Genomic DNA, 25,030 nt, shown 5'->3' with positions numbered 1-25,030 from the left:
GTTCTATCTTTTTGAATATTTTTGTTCTTTCTCTTCTGATTTCAGAAAGTCAGTAAAGTTGCTCATTGAGGTGCCAGTCTCTAATATACAAAATGCAACCAAAGACAAATATATGTTCATGTTTTTATCCATGTATATGTGCGTGATTCATTTTACATAGAAAATATTGTGTGCCTTTATGTTTGGTTTAGGAATATATTTAGTATGTCATTTTATATAGGCGTAGCATATAAAAGGGCGGCGGATATCCGAGGGAGAAGTACATATCAAAAACAGGGATAACACCACAATATGGGAAAGTCATACTAATACATTGCCATATGGGGACGTGCTATTAAAAACAATGAATGATGTATTACCAGAGCAAAGTTACACATGATAAATGCAAGTATATTAAATTGTTTCAAAAGACAATCTAGGAAGCGATATGACGAGTATAGAGGTTTAGGTTTTGATATGATAGAGGATGAGCACCATCCAGAGATGACTAACAGTTGGTGCGTGGACATGAGCTCAGTGGGGAAACAGAGGGTAAATGGGAATTTTTATATTTGCTCATTAATACCACAGGCGTCGGGAGCACCAAAGGTATTGCTACCACAAGGGGTTTCCGTTTTTGGATGCTCAATGTCTTGTCCATCTAGCACTATGTAGATTGCAAAGCACATTCAAAGCGCACAGTATACGCCTTTTGATGATGTATCCAAATGAACAGCAGTGCGCCCGCAACGTCAGAAGTGTACAGTGTTTGCAAAGACCAGACATGTAGCTAGAAGGAGTGAGGTTTGTGGCCAATCGGTGGGAAGAGACTTTGCTTAGCCGTATGGCAGGATGACTTATAGGACAGAACAAATAAGTAATTCAGAGGGTGAACGAAACATGTCAAGAATACTGGGGGAAACACGTAGTAAAGCTAACATGGATCGAAGCAAAAGAGAAGCTGGTAAAGGTGCAGAAACGTGAATATCAACTGTTCTTCTATAATGCAGACAATGTCTCTGTGGGTTACAATGACAAGTGCAATGTGATAGTAAACATTCCAGATCTCAAGAAAGGAACCACTGGAGTGATGGATACCTATTGGGTCTGCAGTCAGCAGGCGTTCTTGCACCTCTGACCATCATGGAGGGGCATATGCTTGCTGTCCACGCTGCACTTAGCTCTTCTTGTGATCCCAGAAGCTCACCTGATAATGAAACCGCGGCATGGGTACCCCCCAGATCATTAACATAACCCACTGCCTCTGCAGCCACACTACAGCCTCCAGCCTTTTGAATTCTGCTAGAGAAGAAGGGAAACATACTTTTGAAGATGAAGAAAAGGTCTACCTATCGTCAATCTCAGCTCAATTGCTCAAAGAAATACCTGATCAACACAGACTGTACAATAAAGACGAGACATGTTTTGCTTCTCTGTTAGTGCCAGGGATAGAAGCTGCAGCCAATGTTAAATGGCTGCAAATAGTTGGAAATGAACTGATACAGCTAGCGAATGACACTGAACAAGGATTCAACGCGATTAAGGTTGAATTGAGAGCCATCCAGTTGATGATGCAGCAGAACCGGTATGTGCTTTATCTGCTCAGGGACATGGAAGGAGGAGTTTGTAAAATACATGGAGAATCTTGCTGCACTTACATGCCCCCAAACAATGTGGCAAATGGCTCTCTCCCGCAAATAATAATAGAGCCCATGTACACCCTCGGTGAACATATACAGATGGAAGTTAGAATACAGGAGAGTGAATGGCCCGATCTTTTTTCATAGGCACCATCGTGGATGGGAACGATTGTCAAGATGCTAGTGCCAGTGGTACTGTTCGTGTTGGTGATTTTCTGCATGTGCCAGTTGGGACTTCGATGTGCCCTAACCATTGAAGGAGTTACCCTTCCACTTCCCTCGAGATCCCACTTCACAGGCACTGCAGCTCATGAAGGCATCACCTGTGTTCGTCTTGCAAACACTGGAGAGGTCGCTGGGGAAAACGGAGGTACAGACTCAGGGTTTGTGTACCCCTCTGCAGGCAATAAAGGTTAGCACCCATATGGGGATGGTGCAGAAGGAATTCCTGCACCCTCCTTTTTCGGCCCCCCCTCCGATACTTGAACACTATGGGACTTCCTGCCTTTTTCATACCTCCTCCATAGCTCTAAGACATTTAACTGTTTCTCTAGTTTCGAGCACTTGTGCCTTGTAGTCAAGAAAGTATGCATGTTCGCCAATATCCCTGTACTATAGGTTCCCTTGATAGGGCAATAACTAATAATGTTACCCTTAGTTACCAGCAGCCATTCCCTATGGTGTTTCAGAATTGTTGACTTGTAGCCAGGAAGTATCGGACATAAATGATTCAACGGAGTCTCCATACTCCACCCCAATTTATCCAAGTTCATTTCACAAAAACAATACCAAGCTGAACCCACGGCACTAAAAATATGTCCATCCAAAGTACCCCCCTTTTCCCTCTAGCCAGTTGCTTAATCGTTCCCCACATTCACTCACTGTACTTGTTTATATATCACAATTACCCCATTCAGCTACTTGCTTTAATTCTACTTCTCACTCTTACAACATTTTAGGAAAAAAACACACCAGCCGATATCTCCCCCACTTGAGCATAGGAGAAGTACAATGCTTTTCACTACAGCACCGCCACTCCTGCTCTATGCATTATTAGTACAGCCTTATCTAAAAAAAAAAATTCAGGAAGTTTCCCCTTCACTACTTTGCCTAACCAAGAAAATTGAGGCGAGGGTTTTGCTGCACAGTCAATACAGTATGAAAGATGCCACGGGTATACTTCAGGAAGTTGTCTATGGGTGGATTTACCATAAGATGCCACCTCACCTCTAGGTAAGGGCGCTTGCCAACCACAGAAGCAAACTGAAGGGTATCAGGACAAACTTTACAATGGCCGTGCTAGGCGGAATACCACCTCACACCTCTAAAATAGCAAATAAGTAAAAAATATATGCAAGGGACTTACAACGCAAGACAGTTCACTCACACCCTCAAAGCACTCACCCTTTCAATCCTCATAACCTTGACTAACTTCACACACGCACTCCAAATCTACCCTTAACAAACTCCTTACATGAAAGAAACAACCCCATTTCCCCGCTTGCTTCCCTCCCAAAAGTGAACTCACATGAACGAGAGGCACTCCGATGTGGTGCTCCGTCAAGACATATAGCACAGCTGGACCACGGCACCATGCCTCCAAGAAGCAGACGGACCTTAACCAATATGGCATCTGCAGACCTTTCTTTCACCGTGCATGGAAGACTGGTCCCTGCAGTGAGGTGCCGCAGTCGAGGGGTGCCAAGAGAAGACCCCCAATGTCTCAGAAAGTCTGGGCTTGTATCTGGCACACCAATTTGTGGGGGCAGACCCCCAATTACCTCAAACCAAGGAGGCCCACTGGCTGAGGAACACGTGCACATTTGTAATTAAATCAAGTTTATTGTACAATTGTTCGGGGAGCAGTTAGATGTTGCCTTGTAACTAAACTAACCCAAGTCTCAACGAACCACATCAGTTGATACATTTTTGCAACGGTTAAACACTCCCAGATACTTTTTTACAATCCCCTCACATGTGATTGGACAAAACCTCTTACAAGAAATCTCATCTTTCTCAAATTCCTGCATTCTTATTGGCAGCTGTTATCTTAACTACCATCTTCAGCACATATGTAAAACACATCTTTTTTGGAAATGGTTCGCATCAATACTTCAAGCAATATGGAAAAATTTGAGTGAACCAGTTCTTCTTTGAACTAGCGATAACTATCTCATTCCGTGGTAACGTCTCCCTCGGAACATTCCAATCTAAGTATCTGCCATTTCACCACGCGCAGCACATCTGAAAATACAATTGAAACTCCTGTGTTTCAATTACTTTACCTCCGAGCATTGACTCACCCCATGTTTTACTGCTGGCCAAAAACAAATAGCGAGAACCCTATGTCAAGCTCCCATGCATTCAGGAGATATTTATGATACTTATCAGACCAGAAAAAACTATGGCCGGCTCCTTCAGCTGAGTCGACCATCGCCAAAGTTGTAGTTACTTATTCACCTATCCTCTGGCTTTTGAAACCTTGCAGAACCAGTTTCTCAAAGTCAACCCCTGACTGACGTGTTTTAATCTGTTTAAAAAAAGCCCACATGTAGATTCACAAATCCCTTTTATATGTCTTTCCTTTACAGTGGATTCTTGCAGGACAGGCCCCTTTTCTCGCATGCACATTATAGCGACTCCTCACTGCCTGAGTCTATGCACTCCAAAACACATTATATGTGAATAGCATTTATATTTCATTTGGCGGTTTTAGCATTTGTCTTTCTGTGTGCATGCAAAGCTAATATGTATCAGTTTAACCAAAAAGTAACACCAAGTAATATATCCCATTCACATTTAACTATACTGGATACATATAAAATTGCAACATTGTGCCCAGTTTGCTGTACCCTCAGTCACAAATATGGCACGTGCAACAAAAAATACCTCTTGATTGTGGGGACCTTTCCTGACCACCCCAACGATATCTTTGCTGTATTTTAAGCCTAAGTGCCACCTGCACGTGGGTTATAAGTATCCTGCTCCTTTGTGTCTGCCATTTATCCTAACCAACTCCTCAATTGTACTTTGAAGTTCCTTGCTGCAGTGTAGAGCTATATAAAACTCATAAAATAAAATATTCCAGGCTTTCATTTTAAGTGCAAAGAATACCAAACGAAAACCATCAATCAAAACAGCGTCAATTCATGCGACTTACCCAAAAAAGCAGTTTTCTGTCAAAGTCTTAAAGTGTTTGATTGGTCATCTATTTTGAGAGCCACTGTTATTTTTTTTAAAGTGCTATGGAGGCACTGCTCAGGTCTGGACTAAGCTATGAATCAAGAGCGATAAACACGCCCTGAGTTGATTTCACTCTAGTCTAGTCCATGAAGGCCTTGATCGTACTTCAGTAATCAATTAGAAGATGATTTTGCAAAGAAAATTGTTTTGTCATTTCCTCTCTCTGCCTTAATGTCATTTTAGGAATTCTGCGCTTGGACACTTTGCCAGAATAGAGTAGACATTTAAGCCAGAAAAACAGAGTGAGTGATGCTTTTCATTTGCAAAGATCTATACCAAAAATAAGAATTTATGCTGCTGTGCCAGTGCTGACGTTTTAAGTCATTGTTTAACTGTTTGAACTCTTACATATAAGCCAATAGAAATAATGTAATTGTATTCAATAGGAGATTATCCAAAGTTCTCTTTGTCATGGTTGTTTAGAACGCAAGCAGTTTATCAGGAAGTGTGAATGGTTCACTTGTTTATATACAGACTTTTTCGACACTAGTTGATGCGCGTCGCACACTATGGAATCCTATGCCCTATGGCCAGGGACGTCATTCGGGTGTCGCCAAGAGTCGCAACTGTGACCCCTGAGGTTTCCCTTGCTACCCTTAAAAAAACAGATTTTTTTAAAATTTCTTTTTTTACATTGAAGCTCCTGGGCTGTGACCTTGTGGATCTTTGTTTCTGCAGTGGCTGGAATTTATGTTGAGGCCTCTTAAAAAAGACAGGGGGTTCCACGAGTGTTACACTTTGAGTAGTGACCCTAAATAAGAAAGAATAGGAATAACAAACAATTTGTCTTTCTGGAATCCTATACAATAATGGCTAGACTCACTAAAGGGGTGAACGGTCATGTTCTATCGCTTCCCATGATGTCACTTCGGGGTCAGGTCAAATGACATCACTTCCTGTGATGTCATCAGAGGTCAAGGGTCATGCGATATCACTTCCGCTAACCCTGGCATTTTGGTGAAATGACGTCCCTGCCTATGACACACCCAGTATTTGAACTATTGACAGACAACGCTATTACAATAGAGCACTTTCAATTTTAAATGTGCTTTCATCTGATTTCCGATGTAATTCAGGATGAAAATGTACAGACGCAGTACTTAAAGCGCTAAGCAATGCCTTAGTTATTTCTTTAAGCTCAGAGTTCGAAAATCAATTATAGAATGAGAAAGTTTACACACCAGATGATACGTGTATGTAAGTGAATTGTCGAGCCATCACTGTATTTGGTGGCGCTGGGCTTTGAAAATGCTGAACAATCTCCTGCGCCTCTGTTCATTGGCTAATAGGCAAGCACCCGGTCAGGCCTCGCTGACTCTCTATGGAACAGAAACCTACATCAAATCTTTTGATGAACAGACTGCCCGTCTGCCCAGATGTCTTTAACGTATACATGTAAACTGCAAACTATGCTCATATAGATGATGAAAAATGCACTTGAGTTGACATTTTCTATAGGAAATGTATATATTATTGTACAAACCGCCTTTCAAGCACTCACGTTCGGAAAGAACAGAGGCCATCCTGTAATTCTGCTGCACAATGAAAAGCCATTTAAGCACCTGCTGGAACCCATTTCAGCTATCTTAACAGACAGCAAAAGAGGGAAAGTGGTAATGAAAACTCTTAGAACCCAAGATTGCACAAACGAATTGACAAAGCGTGCTTAACCAGTCGATTGGTTTATAACACCAAGCTATATCTTGTGATTCAGTCAAGTGGAAATATTTGCATTTCTTTGCCCTACATTTTGACAAAGTCGTTTTTGGCCAGCAGTACTGTATATTGTATTAAAAAAATGCCATTACAAGCCCCGCTCTGCAACGTGAAATGCTACACAGCCAGCCAACATATCTCACCTGCTAATAGAAATGTTCTGTGGTGAATTCTGCAAGGCACGTCGGTTTGAACCCGAGGGGGGGCGGCTTTCCGTGGGGGTCTCTTCCCCTCGAAGCGCCAAAGATAAGTCTGCAGTAGCATGAACCAGGGCATCCTCGCAGTCTAAAAGAAAGGAAAAAGGAAATCACACGACGTGAATTTAATGGAGCCGCCACAGTGATGTAAAACACATTGACGTTCCCGCCCTGTAATGAGGTCCCTAAAACTCAAGTTGCGCGCGCTGCGTGGGATTTCTATCAAGCCAACGTGCCTATTACAATGAAAAATAAACTTTCTACCCGCTACACTGACATACGTTAGTAGTGGCAGTCTGCTTTTACTGTCTTAATGTGGCATGACCGTTTTTACTTGGAATCAAGGGTAAAGCAAACACATAAGTGTTATTACGTCATGGCTAGCTCTGCCTAGGGTGTCAGTGTGAATTTGCTTTTTTACTGTGGCATTGCATTTGGGTAAAGCAAATATGAGTGTTAAGGGGCTAAACTAGCTTACATTGGTGGCTGTAGTCTAGACATATATTCTGGACGTGCCGTGGCATTTTTGTACTTTGCAAACATATGCGTGATTACGTGGAACAATGGCCTGTATCTTGGTATAGCCAGCCCGGATATATTTTAGGTGACCAAGTAACCCAACCAGGATAGACAAAAATGCTAAACACAGCCGAGTCTGGTACATTGACCAGCTTTAGTGGAGGTCTTAAAGTTAAATGGTAATTTTAGAGAGCCCAAATACTCGTTAATAAACAAGGTAATTCACTGGCTAAGGGCAAGAAGAAGTTGCAATTCCATTATCTGTGAGGACATCAAAAATTGCCTCCGATATGAGATTCAAGAAGACAGAGTATGACTACGTTGGTATGGATCTGAAGAATGATGACCTGGTAGAGGGTTTGTTGTCTATATAAACTTTAAAAAGTGCCCCCACAGGGTGTCAATATTGTGATTAAAAGTAAACCACTGTTTAAGAGCAAAGGTATCCCAAGGAAGGGAAAGCAGATAGAGCTATTAGAAAAAGCTAGCACCCCAGGACGAGTATGCTAGGTAAACCCATAACTCAGGTGGGTTCTACCCCACACATGCAATGCCTGCATGAGTCACAGGGTAGATCTGCCAGGGCTCCAAATCCAACGGAAGACTATCAGCCTAAACAGCAGCCGGTTGCTCCTAGGCCCCCTCCACCCCCATGACCCCTGAAGAGCACGGTCCCAGTAGAATCACTGGTTTCAAATGATGGTAGGGGAAAAACAACCGTAGGTGGCCATAGGGATAATACACAGCCACGTACGCTCATCCAGAAAACTACGGATTGACTGGACATGCCCTCTCCATCATTTTCTATGAGCAGGGGGACCGCAAATGCGCACAAGGTACATATTATATCATGGAATGTAGCCGAGCTCGCTAAAAATGGTGCAATCATGGCTGGATGAACTTTGTAAAATGGCTTAATATTGTATGCCTGTAGGAAACCTGGGCAGTAGGACCAATTAATCTACAGGGGTATGCAACTTATCATAATGCTGCCCATAAGGGCAAAGGCGAAAGACACGGTAGGGGACAAACAGTATGGTTAAAATCCTCATTAGAGGCTGCCATTAGGTATGTCGATAATAATAACAAGGATTTACAAGAATTACATATCAAAGTAGGAGATGGGGAAGACATCCTGTTACTTAATGTATAAAACTGGCAGAATCCTGGAGCTAGGCCAGGTGCGTTCTACCCAATTTAGGCCCGAATAGAAGCATGGAGAGCAGCAACCCAAGGCCCAGGTCATGTAATAGTAGCAGGAGATCTCAACCTCAAATAAGAACCACTGGGGATAACTGAGGGAGTCTGAGGATGAGGACCAGGCTTGAGACATTCCAGACACTGTAGCTCGCAAACAAAAAAAACACAGCACAAATGTGGACCTCACTTAACCACAGAGCCTGTAATGGGAGAACTGAGGATGGTGAGCCAGCAAAACCTACAGTTTCACTGTCATCAAATAATGCCGAGGGGTCTAGCACAGGGATACCAATAACTATCGATCGGGGGCATAGCAAGAAGAGAAATTAAGTGGCACAATCTTGATAGAAGAGGGGTCCTCTTGAACATCTATCAGGCATCACTACTATACACTGAATTAATATATGATGATGGAGGTCTAGCCTCGTAAGATACCATAATTCTATTCAATGCCAATTTGGGAAAGATAAAATCAATACTGACTAAACCGGCGAAACAAACTGAACATCAGGCAGCAAATAGAATGTAATGGTATGACATTGACTGTAGGCAAGCTAAGGCAAACCTAATCTGTTGCGCTAGAAATGCCAGGAACAGCAGGCAAGAGAATTTAAGGGAAATATATAAGGAAGTTATTGCTGCTAAGAAAAAAGAGCATACTAATAATGTACAGGCTAATTTGATCAGTACAATAAGTAGGAAAGATAACGCAACATTTTGGCAATTGGTTAATGAAGAACAGGAGGCTGAATAACGAATAATATATGCCATCATCTCAGAGGACAAGTGGTATAACCATTTAAAAAAACCTCTATTCAGTTGATGTTGCCGATGAAATAGTAGTAGTAATACCATCTGAACAACAAGAGCGTGCGGGAGTATACTTTCCTGATCTTTACAGTTAATGAGATAGAAGAACAAAAGTCCAATAAGGCCCCAGGACCAGATAAAGTACCTGTAGACCTTTTAAGAAATGAAACCAGCGGTGGGTGTGGCCAAGACGGCGACTGGAGCAGAGCATGTGAGCTCCCACAACTGGTGCTTGCTGACCCCCCTCTTTTCACCTTGAAACTTCGACCGAAAGGTGGTGGAATGCAGGGCTGTTTACCTGGGGATGCTGGCGATCCAAACTGGGAAAAGGACTCACACCCATGCACGAGACAAGCATTGGAAGTCCGAGAATGCACGGCTGCCTGACCCCAAGATGGCAGGTAATGGTGTATGCCAGATGTGAGGGTCCCCCAGGACCTGCTTTCAGAGAGGAGCCCGTTGTGGACAGATCGCTCACAGCACTGATCAGATCTGGGTTTTTATCCTGTCAGTAGAGTTTATGCAAGGAGCTTCTAGCAAGATACCTGCACGGTGCATGTGGGCCCAGGGACATGTACGTGAGCTGACCGAGGCACAGGGAAGGTGGTTAGCCAGACGTACTACAGTGAATTGTGCTGGGGCACGCATCAGGGTCAGCTAGCCCGCACAAACGTGATTCCTCGCTCACAGGACATAAAGAATCTGCCCATATCCATATGCAGGTGATAGTCTGACTGATCCATCCCCATGGCCTCCATGCAAAAACGAACCTTACCAACTCCTGAGCCCCCGTAACAGCAGAGATGAGCTTTTAGATAAAGGGAGGCGAGGCTGTTAGGTGTCCAGCTGAGATCTGGTTTTGGCTTGGGCACAGGTGTTGGGCCTGGTGTTCCTCAGGTCGCTGAGCGTGAGTTGGACCACCAGAACATTCCAGTGATAGCACCGCCTTCCTATGAGGCAGTAGATCCCGACTTGTGGGATGACAGATAACAGAGGGTGCAGACGGTTTGCAGTACCTACCAAAAGCTGATGGCTCGAGCCAGGATGGTGGTTCCCTGCTGAACGATCAATAATTAGCCATTCTAGTGGTGGAGTCTTGAGTTTGGGATCTGTGTGATTTGACTACGGCTAAATTGACCTGTCCATTACACATACAATATTGGATACTGCAATTGCATTCAGACACAACTATCCAAGTACGCCTGACCTTGGACGGAAAATTGACAGCGCCGATTTCGACCTATAAAGGTTTGAAACAGGGCTGTGTCATGGCTTCTGTTCTTTTTAATTTTTTTATTTCAGACATGAAATTTTATTTTGCCGATATTGTTTCGGACTCTCCCAAGCTAGGTAAATATGTGGTTCCCTGTTTTTGTTACGCTGATGACCTTGTCTTGCTGGCAAAACTCCCAGAGGCTTGCAATCTCTGTTAACTCAGTTGGGCAAGTATATTGACCTGAACACTCTCACTGTGAATTTGGGGAAATCCAAGGTATTGATAAGTGCAACCAAACACTTCTTCCAAATTGCTCTTACAAAAGAAACCCCTGCAGATAGTTGATGAATATAAATAAATAATCAAGCCTCTGACTGACCCCATCTGCTGGAATTAAACAGAAATATCAGAACAGCAATGGCGCAAGCACGCATCTTGCATGCAAAATATGGAAAATTCTCCCTACTGCCGGTACTACAAGCAAAAGGTTGTGCCAATTATTACATATGGCACCGAATCTCAAACTTGGCGTGCTAAGAATTTTTGGCAACGAACTGAGAGTTTCTTCAGGAAACGAGTCTTAACCTTGCCTTTTAGCCAACCAATGTGCATACTGAGGAATGAACTGAGCCTCTTGTCCTTGAATAGTTTGTACACGTGGAAGATGTGTTCCTTTTATAGGAAGTGCTTATTGCTTTGTCGCCTGGGCTCTTTAATGGACGTTTTATCCACATATGTAAAGTCCACAGAGCATAAGATCATGCATACATGGAAACAAAAGGTCCTTGCCTCAATGCCACTGGCAAGAGTATCTCATGATCTGTTAAAGAACAACCCAGTGAGATCCAAAATGAAACTATTGCGATATGATTGGATCGCTATGAAAGATCAATGTATGAAATATCGTTCCTTTCAAGAACATCAATTTTTGTATATCGACTACATACTCCAGAATCATATAGCATTACATTTCCAGCTGCCAAACAGAGACCAGTTCATGAGGTTTCAACTCAATCTGTGGCATACAAATGATTGATTAGCAAAACGAGATATGATTGTTAAAAAAAGAAATATCTGTAGAATTTGTCAAAAACAGGAACAACCAAAAACTCTTGAACATTTGCTTACTCGCTGCCCTGCCTTGTTGATGAAAAGGAAGATGTTTTTTTAACTTTGTTTAGTGACTGTTGCACCTTAACATGCAAATCGTTGTGGAATGGTTTATTTCATTATAAATGAACGTCTATTAGACTGGCTGTTAATTTATTGATATCACTAAATTTGGATACATTTTTTTAAAATATTGTCTGAATATTGTAATTAGACACACAATATTTGTGAAGAGATGTGAAAAAACAGACATACTATGTAAGTCTGTACAAAATTTTTTTACAGTTAATTGTGATAACAAGTGTTTAATGAAATGCATAGAATTCATAAATGTTGTTATATATTGAAAGGTTGATTGTATTCAAGTAAATCAATACAAAAAGAGAAAGGTCTTCAGCTGCTTCCAGAACTTAAGGTGGTCCTGCTCAAGTTTGGGAGGGGCAGGGAGGCTACTCCAGAGGGAGGCACCTGCAGAGGAGAGAGATCTACCTCCTACTCTCTTCCTGGAGAAGCGTCTGACCCTCAGAGAGGTAGAGGTAGCTGAGCGAAGGGCTCGAGAAGGAAGGTATTTTGGAAGAGCGAGTTGGATGTAGTGCGAGCCCGGCCCCAGAAAGCCTTGTGGACGAGGCAGAGGGTCTTGAAATTGATCCTTGAAGCCACCGGGAGCCAGTGGAGAGATTTCAGGGCTGGAGAGATACAGTCCCTGGGCTTGAGGCCAAGGACAAATCTCGCAGTCCTGTTCTGGATTATTTATAGAGGGCGCAGAGTAGAGGAAGGTAGATTGAGAAAGAGACTGTTGCAGTAGTCCAGCCTAGAGAGAGCCAGGGCTCTGGAGACAGTGACCTTCTGGGGGAAAGTGAGAAAAGGAAGAATACCTCTGAGGAAGCACAGTTGGTAGTGGGCCTTCTTGGCAAGGTCTGTGATGTGAGGAGAGAGTGGAGACTAAGAGGACACCAAGGTTTTTTGCCTCACAGGAAGGTGAAGGAAGAGAGCTCCAAGAGGGCGGCCAGAGTGAGAGAGGGAAAGCGGGAGCAGGGCTCCCAATGAGAAGGATCTCCGTCTTGCTGGCATTAAGGCAGAGATCGTTGGAGGCACAACCAATCCTGAATCGCGGATAGACAGTCAGGAATGAACGAAAGAGAAGAGGGGGCTGAGGGGAGCCTGAAAAAGAGCTGAGAGTCATCCGCATAACAGTGAAAGTTAGAGGAGAAGGTATAGATCAGGTGGGCCAAAGGGGCAAAGTAGAAATTGAAGAGCCACTGTGAGAGGAGAGAGCCCTGAGGAGCACCACATGTGGTGGCGAGAAAGGACCCAAATTGGACCTGGGAGGGTCCATCCAGGAGGAAGGAGGTCAACCACTCCAGGGCCTGATCCATGATGCCCAGGTTCTCACTGAGTCGATTGATCAGGATGGTCTGATTGACCATGTCAAAGCAGAGGAAACGCCAATGAGGATGAGGACAGACGGAAGGCTGGAATCAAGATTAGTGAGAAGATCTTGACCAGTGTTCAGGAGAGCAGTTTCTGTGCCTCTGGCTGCTCTGAAGCCAGGCTGATGGTAATGGAGACAACCAACAGATTCAGTGTGGAGAGTAAGCTGGGTGATGGGCAGCTTTTCCTGAAATTTGCCTAGAAAATGAGTGATAGAGATTGGACAATAGTTTGCTGTACATGTAGGATCGGCAGAATGCTTTTTAAGGAGGTGGGTGGACAAGAGAATGCTTGAGGAGACAGGGGAAAGATTATGTATTGGGCGAGAATCAGGAGCTTACCAGCGGTAAGGCATTATAGACTTGCACTCAAAGCAATATTGTCCCAAGGAAGTGAGGGCAGGTGGAATCTAAAATGGTGGCAGCATGTGAAAGAGTCATGCCTCGAGTTCAGCCACAGGGAGTTCTGTGACACCGCACTTGCTGAATACTGCATCAAAAAATACAGCTAAAAAAATAAATAATTGATATGGAGGATGCAAAGGAACAGACTAGCATACAGGCTTCTAGGTTACTGAGCACATACTGGTGAAAATAAAATAGAAGTAGGTTATGAAAATTATCTTGATTCTGTAAAGCCCAGATTCGTGAGGTTGTTATACATCAAGTTTAGAATCAGGATACTCCCGCTGGCCCAGAGGCAACACATATGGGATCCTTTAACAACCAATAAATATTATCATTGCAATAGCACTGCAGAGGATGAAATGCACTTTATGTTAATCTGCCCAGCCTACCGAAACCTAAGAAGAAGGTATCTGAGACAGTTGTTCATTTCGCTGCAATGCATCCACCTTTGAAGCATTAGCTTTATGCAATCGATTGAGAATAAGAACCAGGTATAATTGGTAACAAAAGTCTTGCATAGAGCTTGGCTGAGAAGGCAACAGTTTCTAAACTTGGCAATGTGAAATGAGCCTTGATATTGCTTTCTGTTGAGTGTTAATAATCTTGATGAGCATTTGAGTGCATGAAGCCAGATTATGGAACAGCGTCTGCCAGAAATAGGTAATTAATATCTCAGTATTTTTCCTAAGCTAATTTACCACATAGGCAACAATGAACAATGATTGTAAAATGCATGGATCACTTATTATTGCGCTACCTACAGTAATGTACCCCTAGTGGAAAAAAATATTGTATTATTTTATTTCCTGACCTGTACATTTTTATGTTCCACTTTTTAACAATTGTGATTCAGTTGTGAAGTAGAGGGGCTTTATCTTGATTTCTGTTTGAGATTGGAAGCAGATTATTGGGTAATTGCCCAAAATGTCACCTTCAGAATTCCGACTCATGAAATTCTGACTTTTTTTTTTCAACCCCCTTACACCACATATATATGTGGGGGGAGTATGGGATATAATAGAAGTATGGGGGAAATGCGGGGGTCTCCCCCACATATTTATGTGGTGTAAAGGGAGTTTTAAAAAAATCAGCATTTTCGGCTGTCGGAATTCCGGGGGTCGTAGTGATCACATAGATCCGATCATTTCAATGTTGTTAGTTGCTGTTTCACTTAATACTGGAATTAGTCCTCTTCAATCTACTAAACTAAATTCAAGGAAGTTAAAAGGTAGGTATTTATGGTTTGACCAGTAGTGCAAAAAAGTCAAGAAAGTACCGTTTAAAATCTTGGCTTCTAACCAAGGAAAGGTTAGAACAGCTAGACCGATTCATAAAAAAGCAATCAACGAAGACGAAGTACAGCACGCAGAAAATAAATGGGCCTCATTACAATCTGTGTGCTCTCGAGAAATCAAAAACATTCTGGAGGATAATAGCTAATAGTAAAACGGATGGCTCATTGAAACACTATTGTAGATATCATCTCAGAAAAAGCATGGCTTGATTACTTCAGTGGAATCTATGTACTACCGCCGGGGACCCAGGATTCTGAGATCTCCTCTTTTACCTCCTCTGTATGTTTAATGCCTCACTAGATGTGAAGGAGATTATGGGAATTATATTAACCCTACTAAAAAATTCAAAGGCGCCAGGTCCATACAGTGTGCCTGGTGATCTCTATAAATCTCTCCCTGAAGTATGGGACTCCCTTCTATAAAAATAGTTTAATGCTGTGCTTGCCTCTAGACTGGCACCAAGTCCTTGGTTTAAACATATAATTATTTGCATTTTTAAAAAGGGAAATATAGATCAGCGACAGTACTATAGGCTGATCTCACTAACTGATCTGTCATTGAAAATCCTGGGCCCAGTACTATAAAATAAAATATCTGAATGGGTTGGGTCCAAAAATATTAAGGAAGAGACCCAGTAGGGCTTTAGAACTGGGGTTGGTACTTTGAAACAATGGGACTCATTAGGACCCTGGTGAAAGCCGTGCCCTTATTAAGGGAATGGCAGCTGCTGGTAATGAAATTTTAACGGGTCCATGGAATGGGCAATTACCGGGTCATGCCGACCTTGGCGGACCCGGTAATTGCCCATTTCATGGACCTGGTAAAAATAAATCCCCATTCCCATTGAGCCCCATAGGGCTCAATGGGAATGGGGAGGGAGCTAACCATGGGCCTGTTAATAATGGGCCCGTTGTTAGCTTCCTGGTCCCCTCAAAGGACGTCCAGAGCAGGTCCCGCAAGGGGTCCTCATAATAGGGCGGAATGGGTTTAACGGCGCCGGCACCTTTGCCGTTAAACCCATTCCGCCAGGGTCCTAATGAGGCCCAATGTCTACTTTTAGCAATGATTATGGGGAAGTCAATCGAGGCAGAAGGTGGCATATTCTATGGCAGAGGTCTTGAAACTGTGGGGTGTGCTCCACCTAGGGGGGCGTGGCCTGATGCCCAGGGAGGAGGGGGCGGGACACCAGCCTGAAATTACATGAAAAAAGAGGCGTGGAATGGGACATGCACATTGTGTATATCCAATGCCAACAAGGCCGCAGCTGCACATGCTCAGTGTGACGAGGGCCAGGCTTAGGGTCATTGGGCATGGCTGACCAGGAAATACATTCCCTGGAAGCATGCTCAGTGTCACTTTCCAGAGAGCGTGCTTCTAGGGTTTTTGAATCCAGTCAGAGGAATGCCACAGGACCGGAATTATATGGGTAAGGAGGGGGCCATGGGGCTGTTTTTGGAGTGGGTGGGGAGCCCTGGGATTGTTTGTGAAGCCGGTGTAGGAGCCCCGGGGTTGTTTTTGGAGGAGAGGGGACCCTGGGACTATGCAGGGAGTGGGGTAGGGGAAGCCCAGGGACTGGTTGGAGCAGGCTGGGGGAGCCCTGGGACTATATGAGCGCAGATGAAGTGTAGGGTTGGGGGCACCCTGGGAATGACTCAGACCAGTCCCTGGGCTTCACCTTCGACCAGGGTGTGGGAGCGGGACAGGTTAGAGCCCTGGGACTGTGCTGGAAACGGTGGGGGAGCCCAGGGACTGTGCTGAGAGCAGGGTGAGCGGAGCCCAGGAACTGTGGTGGGACCAAGGTGGGGAGAGCCCAGGGACTGTGGTGGGGTAGGGAGAGCACAGGGACTGTGGTGGGGTAGGGAGAGCCCAGGGACTGTGGTGGGCTAGGGAGAGCCCAGGAACTGGGCTAGGGGAATGGGATGAGGGAGCTCAGACTGTGGTGAGAGCAGGTGGCTGAGCCCAGGGACTTTACTGGAAGCAGGGTGCAGCGATGGCACGCAATTGTTCATACCCATTTGGCATTTTTGAGGGTGCCCGGCCTGCCCGCATTTTGCTCAGGGGGGCCCATGCCAAAAAAGTTTGAAGACACTGGCCTAAAGCCTGAAACACGCTCCAGTCTCAATCACCTCACTGTAGAACATTTGTTCAGCCTCATACGAACGTGCATACCAACAAAAGGTCCGCCTCACCAGCTCAGGGGATACAGTGTCAAGTGGGAGACCAATCTCACCAAGCTGTTGCCGTTCCTCTCCGGATGCAAGCAGGGCATTACCTATAAAAATGAAAACTTGCTGCTCAATACTCCATAACGCTACAGGCTCCTCACTTCTATTCCTCACAACCATACCACCTGCCCTATCGAATATGACCACCACGCTCGTACCCTATATCCTGCACACTTTACTATGACAAACTCCAGCAAGTGCTGCTCAGTATGAACAAACATACTTTCATGTACAACGCAGCAAGCAACTTCAACTTTGCACAATGCAACATTGAAGCTGGTCGCTTTGGTGTAAATTTAAGTGTTCATATACACCCGTGCGGTGCATTTAAACACTTTCATTTACACCAAAGTGAGCAGCTTCAACATTGCAGGATGTTGAAGCTGCTTACTTTGATGTAAATCAAAGTGTTCATATACGCCCGTGTGCTGTATATGAACACTTTCATGTACACCAAAGCAAGCAGCTTCAACGTTGCAGAATGCAATGGATAAGTGAATTATGTGGACACTTCATAGTCGCAGAATGCAACGTTGAAGCTGCTTGCTTTGGTGTAAATGAAAGTGTTCATATACAACACACAGGTGTATATGAACACTTTCATTTACACTAAACAAGGCTTCTTGGGGCACTCCTCCAGTCTAACGCCACCAAAAGAGTACCATATATTTGCACTATTTTAACACACATATTAAACTGGAGGAGTGCCACAAGAATACCCTTCCAAAAAGCCAGATTATGCATGTGGCGGTTGCTAGGTTGGCTTCCAACCCATCCTAGAAACCGCCACACGTATTCCGAAAGTGGTGCATTCCTTCTGACTTCGGAAGAATGCGCCACCTTCGGAATAGCTCTTAAGTACTGAAAAGGTTGTTAAGCCTTTTAACGTCCTTTTCGGTACTTAACACTTGGATGAGAATAGGGGTCTCAGTGTGAGATTTGTGTCAGCAGGGCAAAACATTTATCGGGACGTCAAACACGTACTTGCATAATAGTGCAGCTATAATGATAAAAAAGGGCACACCTGCACTGGAAGAGACTGCAAAAGCATAACAGAAAACGATAAGAGGCAGAAAAGGGATACTACTACTACCTCTATTGCTTCTACATTAATTGAACGCACAATTACACCAATTACAACACCTGTACACCCACTTACCTTTTAGTTTAGTTACAACCAATCGAGTGGTTGGTGCAGTGTACTTTACACTGAATGACTACAGTGCTCTTCAACCAAACCCTTCATCACATGATTGACCAACGTAAGGAAGGAACAACTGACTCACTGAGCATTGTGTTCCGACTTCATTACGTTACCTGACTTCGTAGAAGAAAGCTTACTTTTAAGTTTAAAACTAGCATGCTGTTCAAGTTGAACGATTCAAAGTGGGATTTATACAGCGCACCGCTGCCATTTCCATGGTCCCCTAACGCTCTATGAAACGGCAGAAGACGGTGTGCATAATATCATATGTATAATTTCAGGCTGGACCAAGTTTCATTAGAAAAGTTTATTGGAAAATATTGACTTCCAGTCTAAACATTTCATTTAACCGAGTGGATCATTTAACAATGCAAGCCACTGCCCTCCAAGGTGCTGTGCCCCCTCTCCGCGTGCAATGAGAACCATGGCAGCAAACCTTCCTCGTAGGCTTGATAACCAGCTGGCAGGAACACACGCGTAATCTAACAACCTGCGGGTCCGTATAGAGGGCTGGTGGTGCTTCAAAAAATCGAGGCAGGCCCTTTGCCGTTGACATTCGGCTTTCATTTTAACCATGGGCATATCTGCTCTTATCATTTCACATACATACATGAGCATCACACACCAAACCCTGCGAATCTGCCAGTCGGGTTCAGTCACATTTTTCAATTTGTCTTCCTGAATGGCGCCTTTAGCTCCCAAGTGCTGTGGGGAAGGTATGTGGCAAAATTGCATACGGCAGTGGAATGTGCGTTTCGCTATTAATCAAGTTAGGCGTCTGCAGTGTAGCGATAAAGTGAAATCCAGACACAGATAAAATTAGGTTCCAAAATCCTGACCAAAAGGCCGTGTTGCTTTTTTACTTAAATCCTCTGTCTTTTCCTGCGCTCCCTTTTCCTCTCTCATCTGTCACTGCCCGCTGAACTCTGCTCAGTATGTTAGGCAAAACTGCTGGCGGTGGAAAGTACAATAGAGGGCAGAGCAAGAGTAACAGCAGCAAGAGGATCAATTCAGAATAGTGCGCCATAATGAAACTTGTAACTGTCTTCATAGTGTGTCAGTTCCTGGGAGAATGGCCAATGAGCCTTTGCAGCTAGCTTCAGTTTTCAAGCTGCATAGGATTTAAAACATGGAGATGCCTCGTGCACAACATAACAAAAGGAAACTTACCACAGTGACTACTGTACTCTTAGTCGTTAAATCTTGTTTCCCCAATACTTGTGAATTTCCGCCGAGGAAGAGGGGACCAGAGCCTCTTGCACAACAATGTAAACGTCCCCATTACATTTACACACAGCGGCGGCATCACGCACAGCAAAGCCCATATCTCCACGCCACAAGCTCCTTCCCCTCCCTTCACACACCGAGAGGACCAGGAAGACTGACTGCATTTTAGGGTGATGGACAGAGGGCGCTTGGAGGAAAGGGGACTGTGGACTAGTACTACAGTAGTCACTGTGGTGAGTAACTTCTCCTTACTTTTACATTCTATCCTTTTCCTCTATACTTATGGGAGAGAACCAAGCAGCACTTTACCCAGGGAGGGACGAATCTACAGTGCAGCGCAAATGTTCCTGAGAACTGCTTGGCTGAATAGTGCATTAGCTCTAGAGCTTTCAAGGGAGTAGCGGCTGTGGAAAAAAATGAATGAGTGGATTATGTGGACACTTTATAGTTAGCCTCCCACTGAATGTGCCTCTGAAAGGCTACTGAAGTGCTCTTTGCTCTCGTTCAATGTGCACAAAGCCCTTCTGGTGGGACCCTGCCCCGCAATGTGTAACATTCTATGATGCATGAAACAATCCAGTAAGCTTTTGTCAGTTTAGCTACCTGCTTATGCAGAATCAAGCCTCTGTACTATACAAACAGCCTTTTGGCTGCACCCAAAGCATGGCTGTGAGGACCACCAGATAAGATGCGACCACGAGTTCCAGGAGCCGCAGAAACTACTAGGATTCTGGTGAGAGCGAGACTGTCTTGTGTAAATCTTGCACTCTGTCCTCTGTTGGAAAGATGCTGCCCAGTAGAAGCTGAGGAATTCCAAACTTTGTGTGGGCATTAGAATTGACTTTTGCATACTGACCGACAACCCCAGGTCCAATATCAAGCCCAGTAGCATCTGTAAATTAGACGTAGCCCATTCTGGTGTTTCCGCCCCATTTCTATTTCTATTACCATTTCATAATTTATAATGAGCAGACCAGGCAGAATAAACTGCATTTGGGCGAAGGTAAAAGAAAAGGCAGCTGCAAAATGATGGCTGCACCATCTTGCCAAACACCTATTGGGCGAGTTGGAACAGGGAGCACACCGAGAAAGGTGCCAGTGTGTGTTCTTGTGTGCACCAAAAGAAGCGAATTGAAAAGCAGCACTGCTCTGCTGCTTGCTAAAAAATTCCCAGTGAAAAGAGAATATTTTACATGAAAAAGGATGCTGCCCTGACGCTATGTTCATCTGTTCATCATTAAATTACTTTCATCAGTGAGACCCTGCCATGCCCATCCATATTAACATTGTGCTCCATCAGAAGAGAGCAGTATCCCTGAATAACAGGCTGTTGTTCAGAACTGGGAAATCAACAGAAGCTTTACTTTCAGCAGTGCGGGATAACGCTTTACTTTTGGGCTACAAAATGTCAAAAATCAATGCTTCAAGGAGGCCCTGGCTTTCATGTCAATTTCAGTGGATCTGTGTTTTAAACAAAATGCTTGAGTAAAAATAACCTGACTATGACTGCAGAACAATGTGGGAAATTCAGATTGAACCTTTTGAAAGGAACATGCCAGCAGGCCTCACACTGTGTTTAAATGTACCTTTGCAAATGAGAAAAATAGCTGTTTTAAAACTGTATGTTGGATAAGGCCCTGCCCTTGTCTAACAATGTAAATGGGTTTGTGCTGGAGAGGAAGTAGCTGCTAATCTCTTTACGAGTCACCTACTGCGTGATCTGAAGGCGGGGCTCGTCGCAACCGAGGAGCTGATCTCCGGGCCGAGAGATGACAGCTACAAGTGCTGTCTGAGGGGAAGGAAAAAGGAGACAGGAGGAAGGATAGGTTTAGGAGAAGGAAGGAATCACGGATTTGATCATTATTGCAAGATTCTAGATGAACTTACACAGCATTTCGGTACTCTGTAGAGAGTAGCAACGCAAGGATCCCACACCAGACATCCTGGATATGCTGTGGAGGAAGAGGACGTGGCTACCAGTGAAAGTGATTGGGAACAAAAGACTAGACCGCTACCGTGGCAAGACAGCACGGCAATGTTGGTATTTGGCTGAGTTAGCCGGGATGAAATACCGCTGCCATCGTGATTAGAAGAGGAGACAACCATCAAAGGAGCCAAGAGAAAATCAAATAGAGGATACATCTGAAGCATAAGAACAAGAAAAAGAAGAACCAAAAGGGAACACGTAGGCTTATAAGTATAATTATTTAACTGGGAGTATTTTTCTTCATTTTTAGGATGAAAGGGATTCTCAAAAATTCTAGTCAGATCAGTAATTATCTATGTCTTGTTAGTGATCATTTGTCTTCATCATCAAAGTACTGTCATTATTGCAAAGCATGTGTGTCCCACTGCTGTCAACCTACTTGGAAGGCAGTCAGTGGGAAAATGTAGTAACGGTTCCTATTTATTTAATAGATTCGTACTGGTTCCATCCATCCATAGACCAAGGAGGACCTCCCCCAGGACCTGGAAAGGAAAGATCAAGGAAAAATCTGGGGGTGTCACTCCACACCACAAAGAAAGGCCTAAGAGGAAGCTGTGGGTGTCGCTCCACACTCCAACCAGAGACAGCGGGGAGGATCGTGGCGTACCGCTCCCTGATGGAAGGACTCCACCTGATGAACCCCACTTTGCCCTAATCTCCCTCGAAAAGGATCTCAGGAACACACTACCTGTTCCAATCAGGTCTGTAACCTCCTTCAACTTATTTAAACGCAACACCAAACGCTGGCTTCATGACCTGGACACATCGACAGCTTAGCTTCCTAGAGCTTAGATTTACTGCCTACCCATTGTACATATTGTAGATAATATTACTGTCTGTCTCACCTTCGGCCCACCGCTTTAAATTGCAACATGTATGCCTGTACCTGTAATACCAATGTATGTATTTATTCGTAACCACGACTATTGTAACTGTTGCCTACTGCTTGCTTGCTAACTGTACTTTCATGTAACATGTTCAAAAAACGTACGCGCCCGTATTCCCCTGGGCCTGGTTGCGCTTTATAAATAAACCAAATAGAAGAGTCGGGGGGATTTGTGGGCTACATTCACCCACTCAGCAGAATTCCCTTCCATAACCAAGCTGCACTTCTGCAGTCAACAGCAAAATGGCTGCGCTGGTTCCTTGGAGCACCATTGCCCTGCATCAAAACTGCGTTTTGCAGCTGCAAAATGATGGCTGCACCATCTTTCCAAACACCTATTGAGCGAGTTGGAACAGGGAGAACACCGAGAAGGGTGCCGGTGTGTTCTTGTGTGCGCCAAAAGATGCAAATTGAAAAGCAGCATTGCTCTGCTGCTTGCAAAAAAATTCACAGTGAAAAGGGAATATTTTGCATGAAAAAGGATGCTGCCCTGACGCTATGTTCATCTGTTCATCATTACAATAGTTTTATCAGTGAGACCCTGCCATGCCCATCCATATTTACATTGTGCTCCAGCAGAAGAGAGCATTATCCCTGAATGACAGGCTGTTGTTCAGAACTGGGAAATAAAAAGAAGCATTACTTTCAGCCGTGCGGGAGAACACTTTTCTTTTGGGCTACAAAATGTCAAAAATCAATGCATAAAAGAGGCCCTGGCTCTCTGGGCTTGTGTCAATTTCAGTGGATCTGTGTTTTAAACAAATTGCTGTATAAAAAGAAACTGACTATGACTGCAGAACAATGTGGGAAATTCAGATGGAACCTTTTGAAAGGAATACGCCAGCAGTCTTCACACTGTGTTCAAATGTACTTTTGCAAATAAGAAAAATACCTATTTTAAAAGTGTATGTTGGATAAGGCCCTGCCCTTGTCTAACAATGTAAAGGGGTTTGTGCTGGGAAACATATATGGGATGTTTTATTCAACAGGCTTGCTTCTGATTCATAACAAAATAAAATAAAAGCAAGAATTAAATGTATTAGCTGGCTGCTTTGGGAGCTCCAGAACAGGGTTTTCTGCTGACTAAACTGAGGCCTGATTTGCCTCAAAAGACTATTTTATTAATAACGTTTTAAGACTTTTATCTCTGCAAACGGACTTCACAGGAATGTAAAAAGTTAACAGTTTAATTGTAATTTTTGTGCTTTGTAAACAAGATGAGGTAGACATCACTGCCATATCGTGAACAGAAATGGCAGAGAAGAACAAGCTACTTACCAACTAGTAGCGTTCTTTAGACTGGATGTTCCTCCAATGTAGTTCACATCTTTGACATGTAATGTCCACAGCTGTGCACTTCGGAAACTTTTCAGCAGAGAGCGTCCTGCGTCGATGTCCCTCGAAGGCTTTCGTCGAGGGCGACGTCACCGGATGTTATAAATAGGACGCACCGCGCCCGTAGCCTCAGTTTAAGTTTTTTCCCTCAGAACGTGTGGCACCAGTCTCTTGCCTGCTTGACTGCACATAGCCTTGCAGAAACGTAAGATGCAATCGCATAGAAAATTCTCCAGAGGGGCAGGCTGGGAGGGCGATGTGGACTACGTTGGAAGAACATCCAGTCGAAAGAACATTACCAGTTGGTAAGTAACTTGTTCTTCGAAAGGATTGTGTCCTCCAACGTATTCCACATGTTTGACAGACTCCCAAAGCCGTACCAGTAAATAGAGGAGGGAAAAGAATTTGAGTACCCAATTAGCGGAATAAAGAACCGCCTTCCCAAAGGCCATATCCTGACCATGGATTGTATCCAGGGAATAATGTTTAACAAGGGTGTGGATTGAAGCCCATCTAGCAGCATCACAAATATTACTAATAGGAACACCTCGCTCGAGGGCAGTGGAAGTAGCCACGCCCCTAGTGGAATGAGCTCGTAACCCTTCAGGAGGGTCCTTACCCACCAATCGGTAACACTCCATAATGGTGAGGATAATCCACCTGGACATGGTCCGTTTCATAACAGCGGGCCCAAACGGTGTCCAGCATATCCTACAAAGAGTTGATCGTCCACTCTGACCCTGGACATCCTAGAAATGCAAAAGCTCAGAGCTCTCATAGGATCCAACTGATGGAGTCGCTCCTCTTCCTTACCAGAATGAGGAGGGTAGAAAGATGGAAGAACCACCTTTTGACTCAAATGATATTCAGATACTACCTTAGGTAGAAAGGAGGGACGTAACCACAGTACAAACCTGTCCCTGTGAAACACATTAAAGGGTGGCTTAGATGAAAGTGCCTGCAATGCACTCACTCTGCGAGCGGAAGTAACCGCAACCAATAACACAGTCTTGAAGGACAGTAATCTCAAAGGACAGGAGTGCAAAGGTTCAAACGGAGCACCCATGAGAAATTTAAAAACCAAATTCAAGTCCCAAACCGGCACCTGGAAAGGGGACTGCGGGAATACATTAGTCAGTCCTTTAAGAAACTGAGAAATCAAAGGAATCTTAAAGTAAGAACATTCTTCTGACGATCGCTTAAAGATAGACAGCGCCGCCAGGTAACCCTTAATGGTACCCACTTGAAGGCCCCTGTGGGCCAAAGAAAGTAAGAAAGACAAAACCATAGGAATGGAGCACTGAAAAGGATCAACATTGTGACCTCTGCACTAGTCGCAGAACTTCCGCCAACAGCAACGGTACAGGGATTTCGTTGCAGGCTGCCTGGCCGAAAGCAACACC

General features: G+C 44.1%; 1 protein-coding gene across 12 annotated transcripts in view; it reads right to left on the bottom strand.

Moving 5' to 3' along the window:
- Positions 1–25,030, bottom strand: part of WDPCP (WD repeat containing planar cell polarity effector) — a 3,071,480-nt gene that overhangs the window by 211,077 nt on the left and 2,835,373 nt on the right. For 10 of the 12 annotated variants that reach the window (XM_069608194.1, XM_069608201.1, XM_069608197.1 and 7 more), the window contains one exon: positions 6,722–6,863. The exons of the other annotated variants lie outside the window; for them this stretch is intronic. In XM_069608194.1, the coding sequence (XP_069464295.1) occupies positions 6,722–6,863 (142 nt within the window). The remainder of the gene's footprint in view (positions 1–6,721; positions 6,864–25,030) is intronic. 12 annotated transcript variants of the gene reach the window in all.

The sequence above is a fragment of the Ambystoma mexicanum genome, chromosome 4q (genome assembly GCF_040938575.1).
Source record: "Ambystoma mexicanum isolate Mex_15411 chromosome 4q, UKY_AmexF1_1, whole genome shotgun sequence".
In the NCBI taxonomy this organism is placed as follows: domain Eukaryota; kingdom Metazoa; phylum Chordata; class Amphibia; order Caudata; family Ambystomatidae; genus Ambystoma; species Ambystoma mexicanum.
This window is presented reverse-complemented; position numbering and strand designations above follow the sequence as displayed.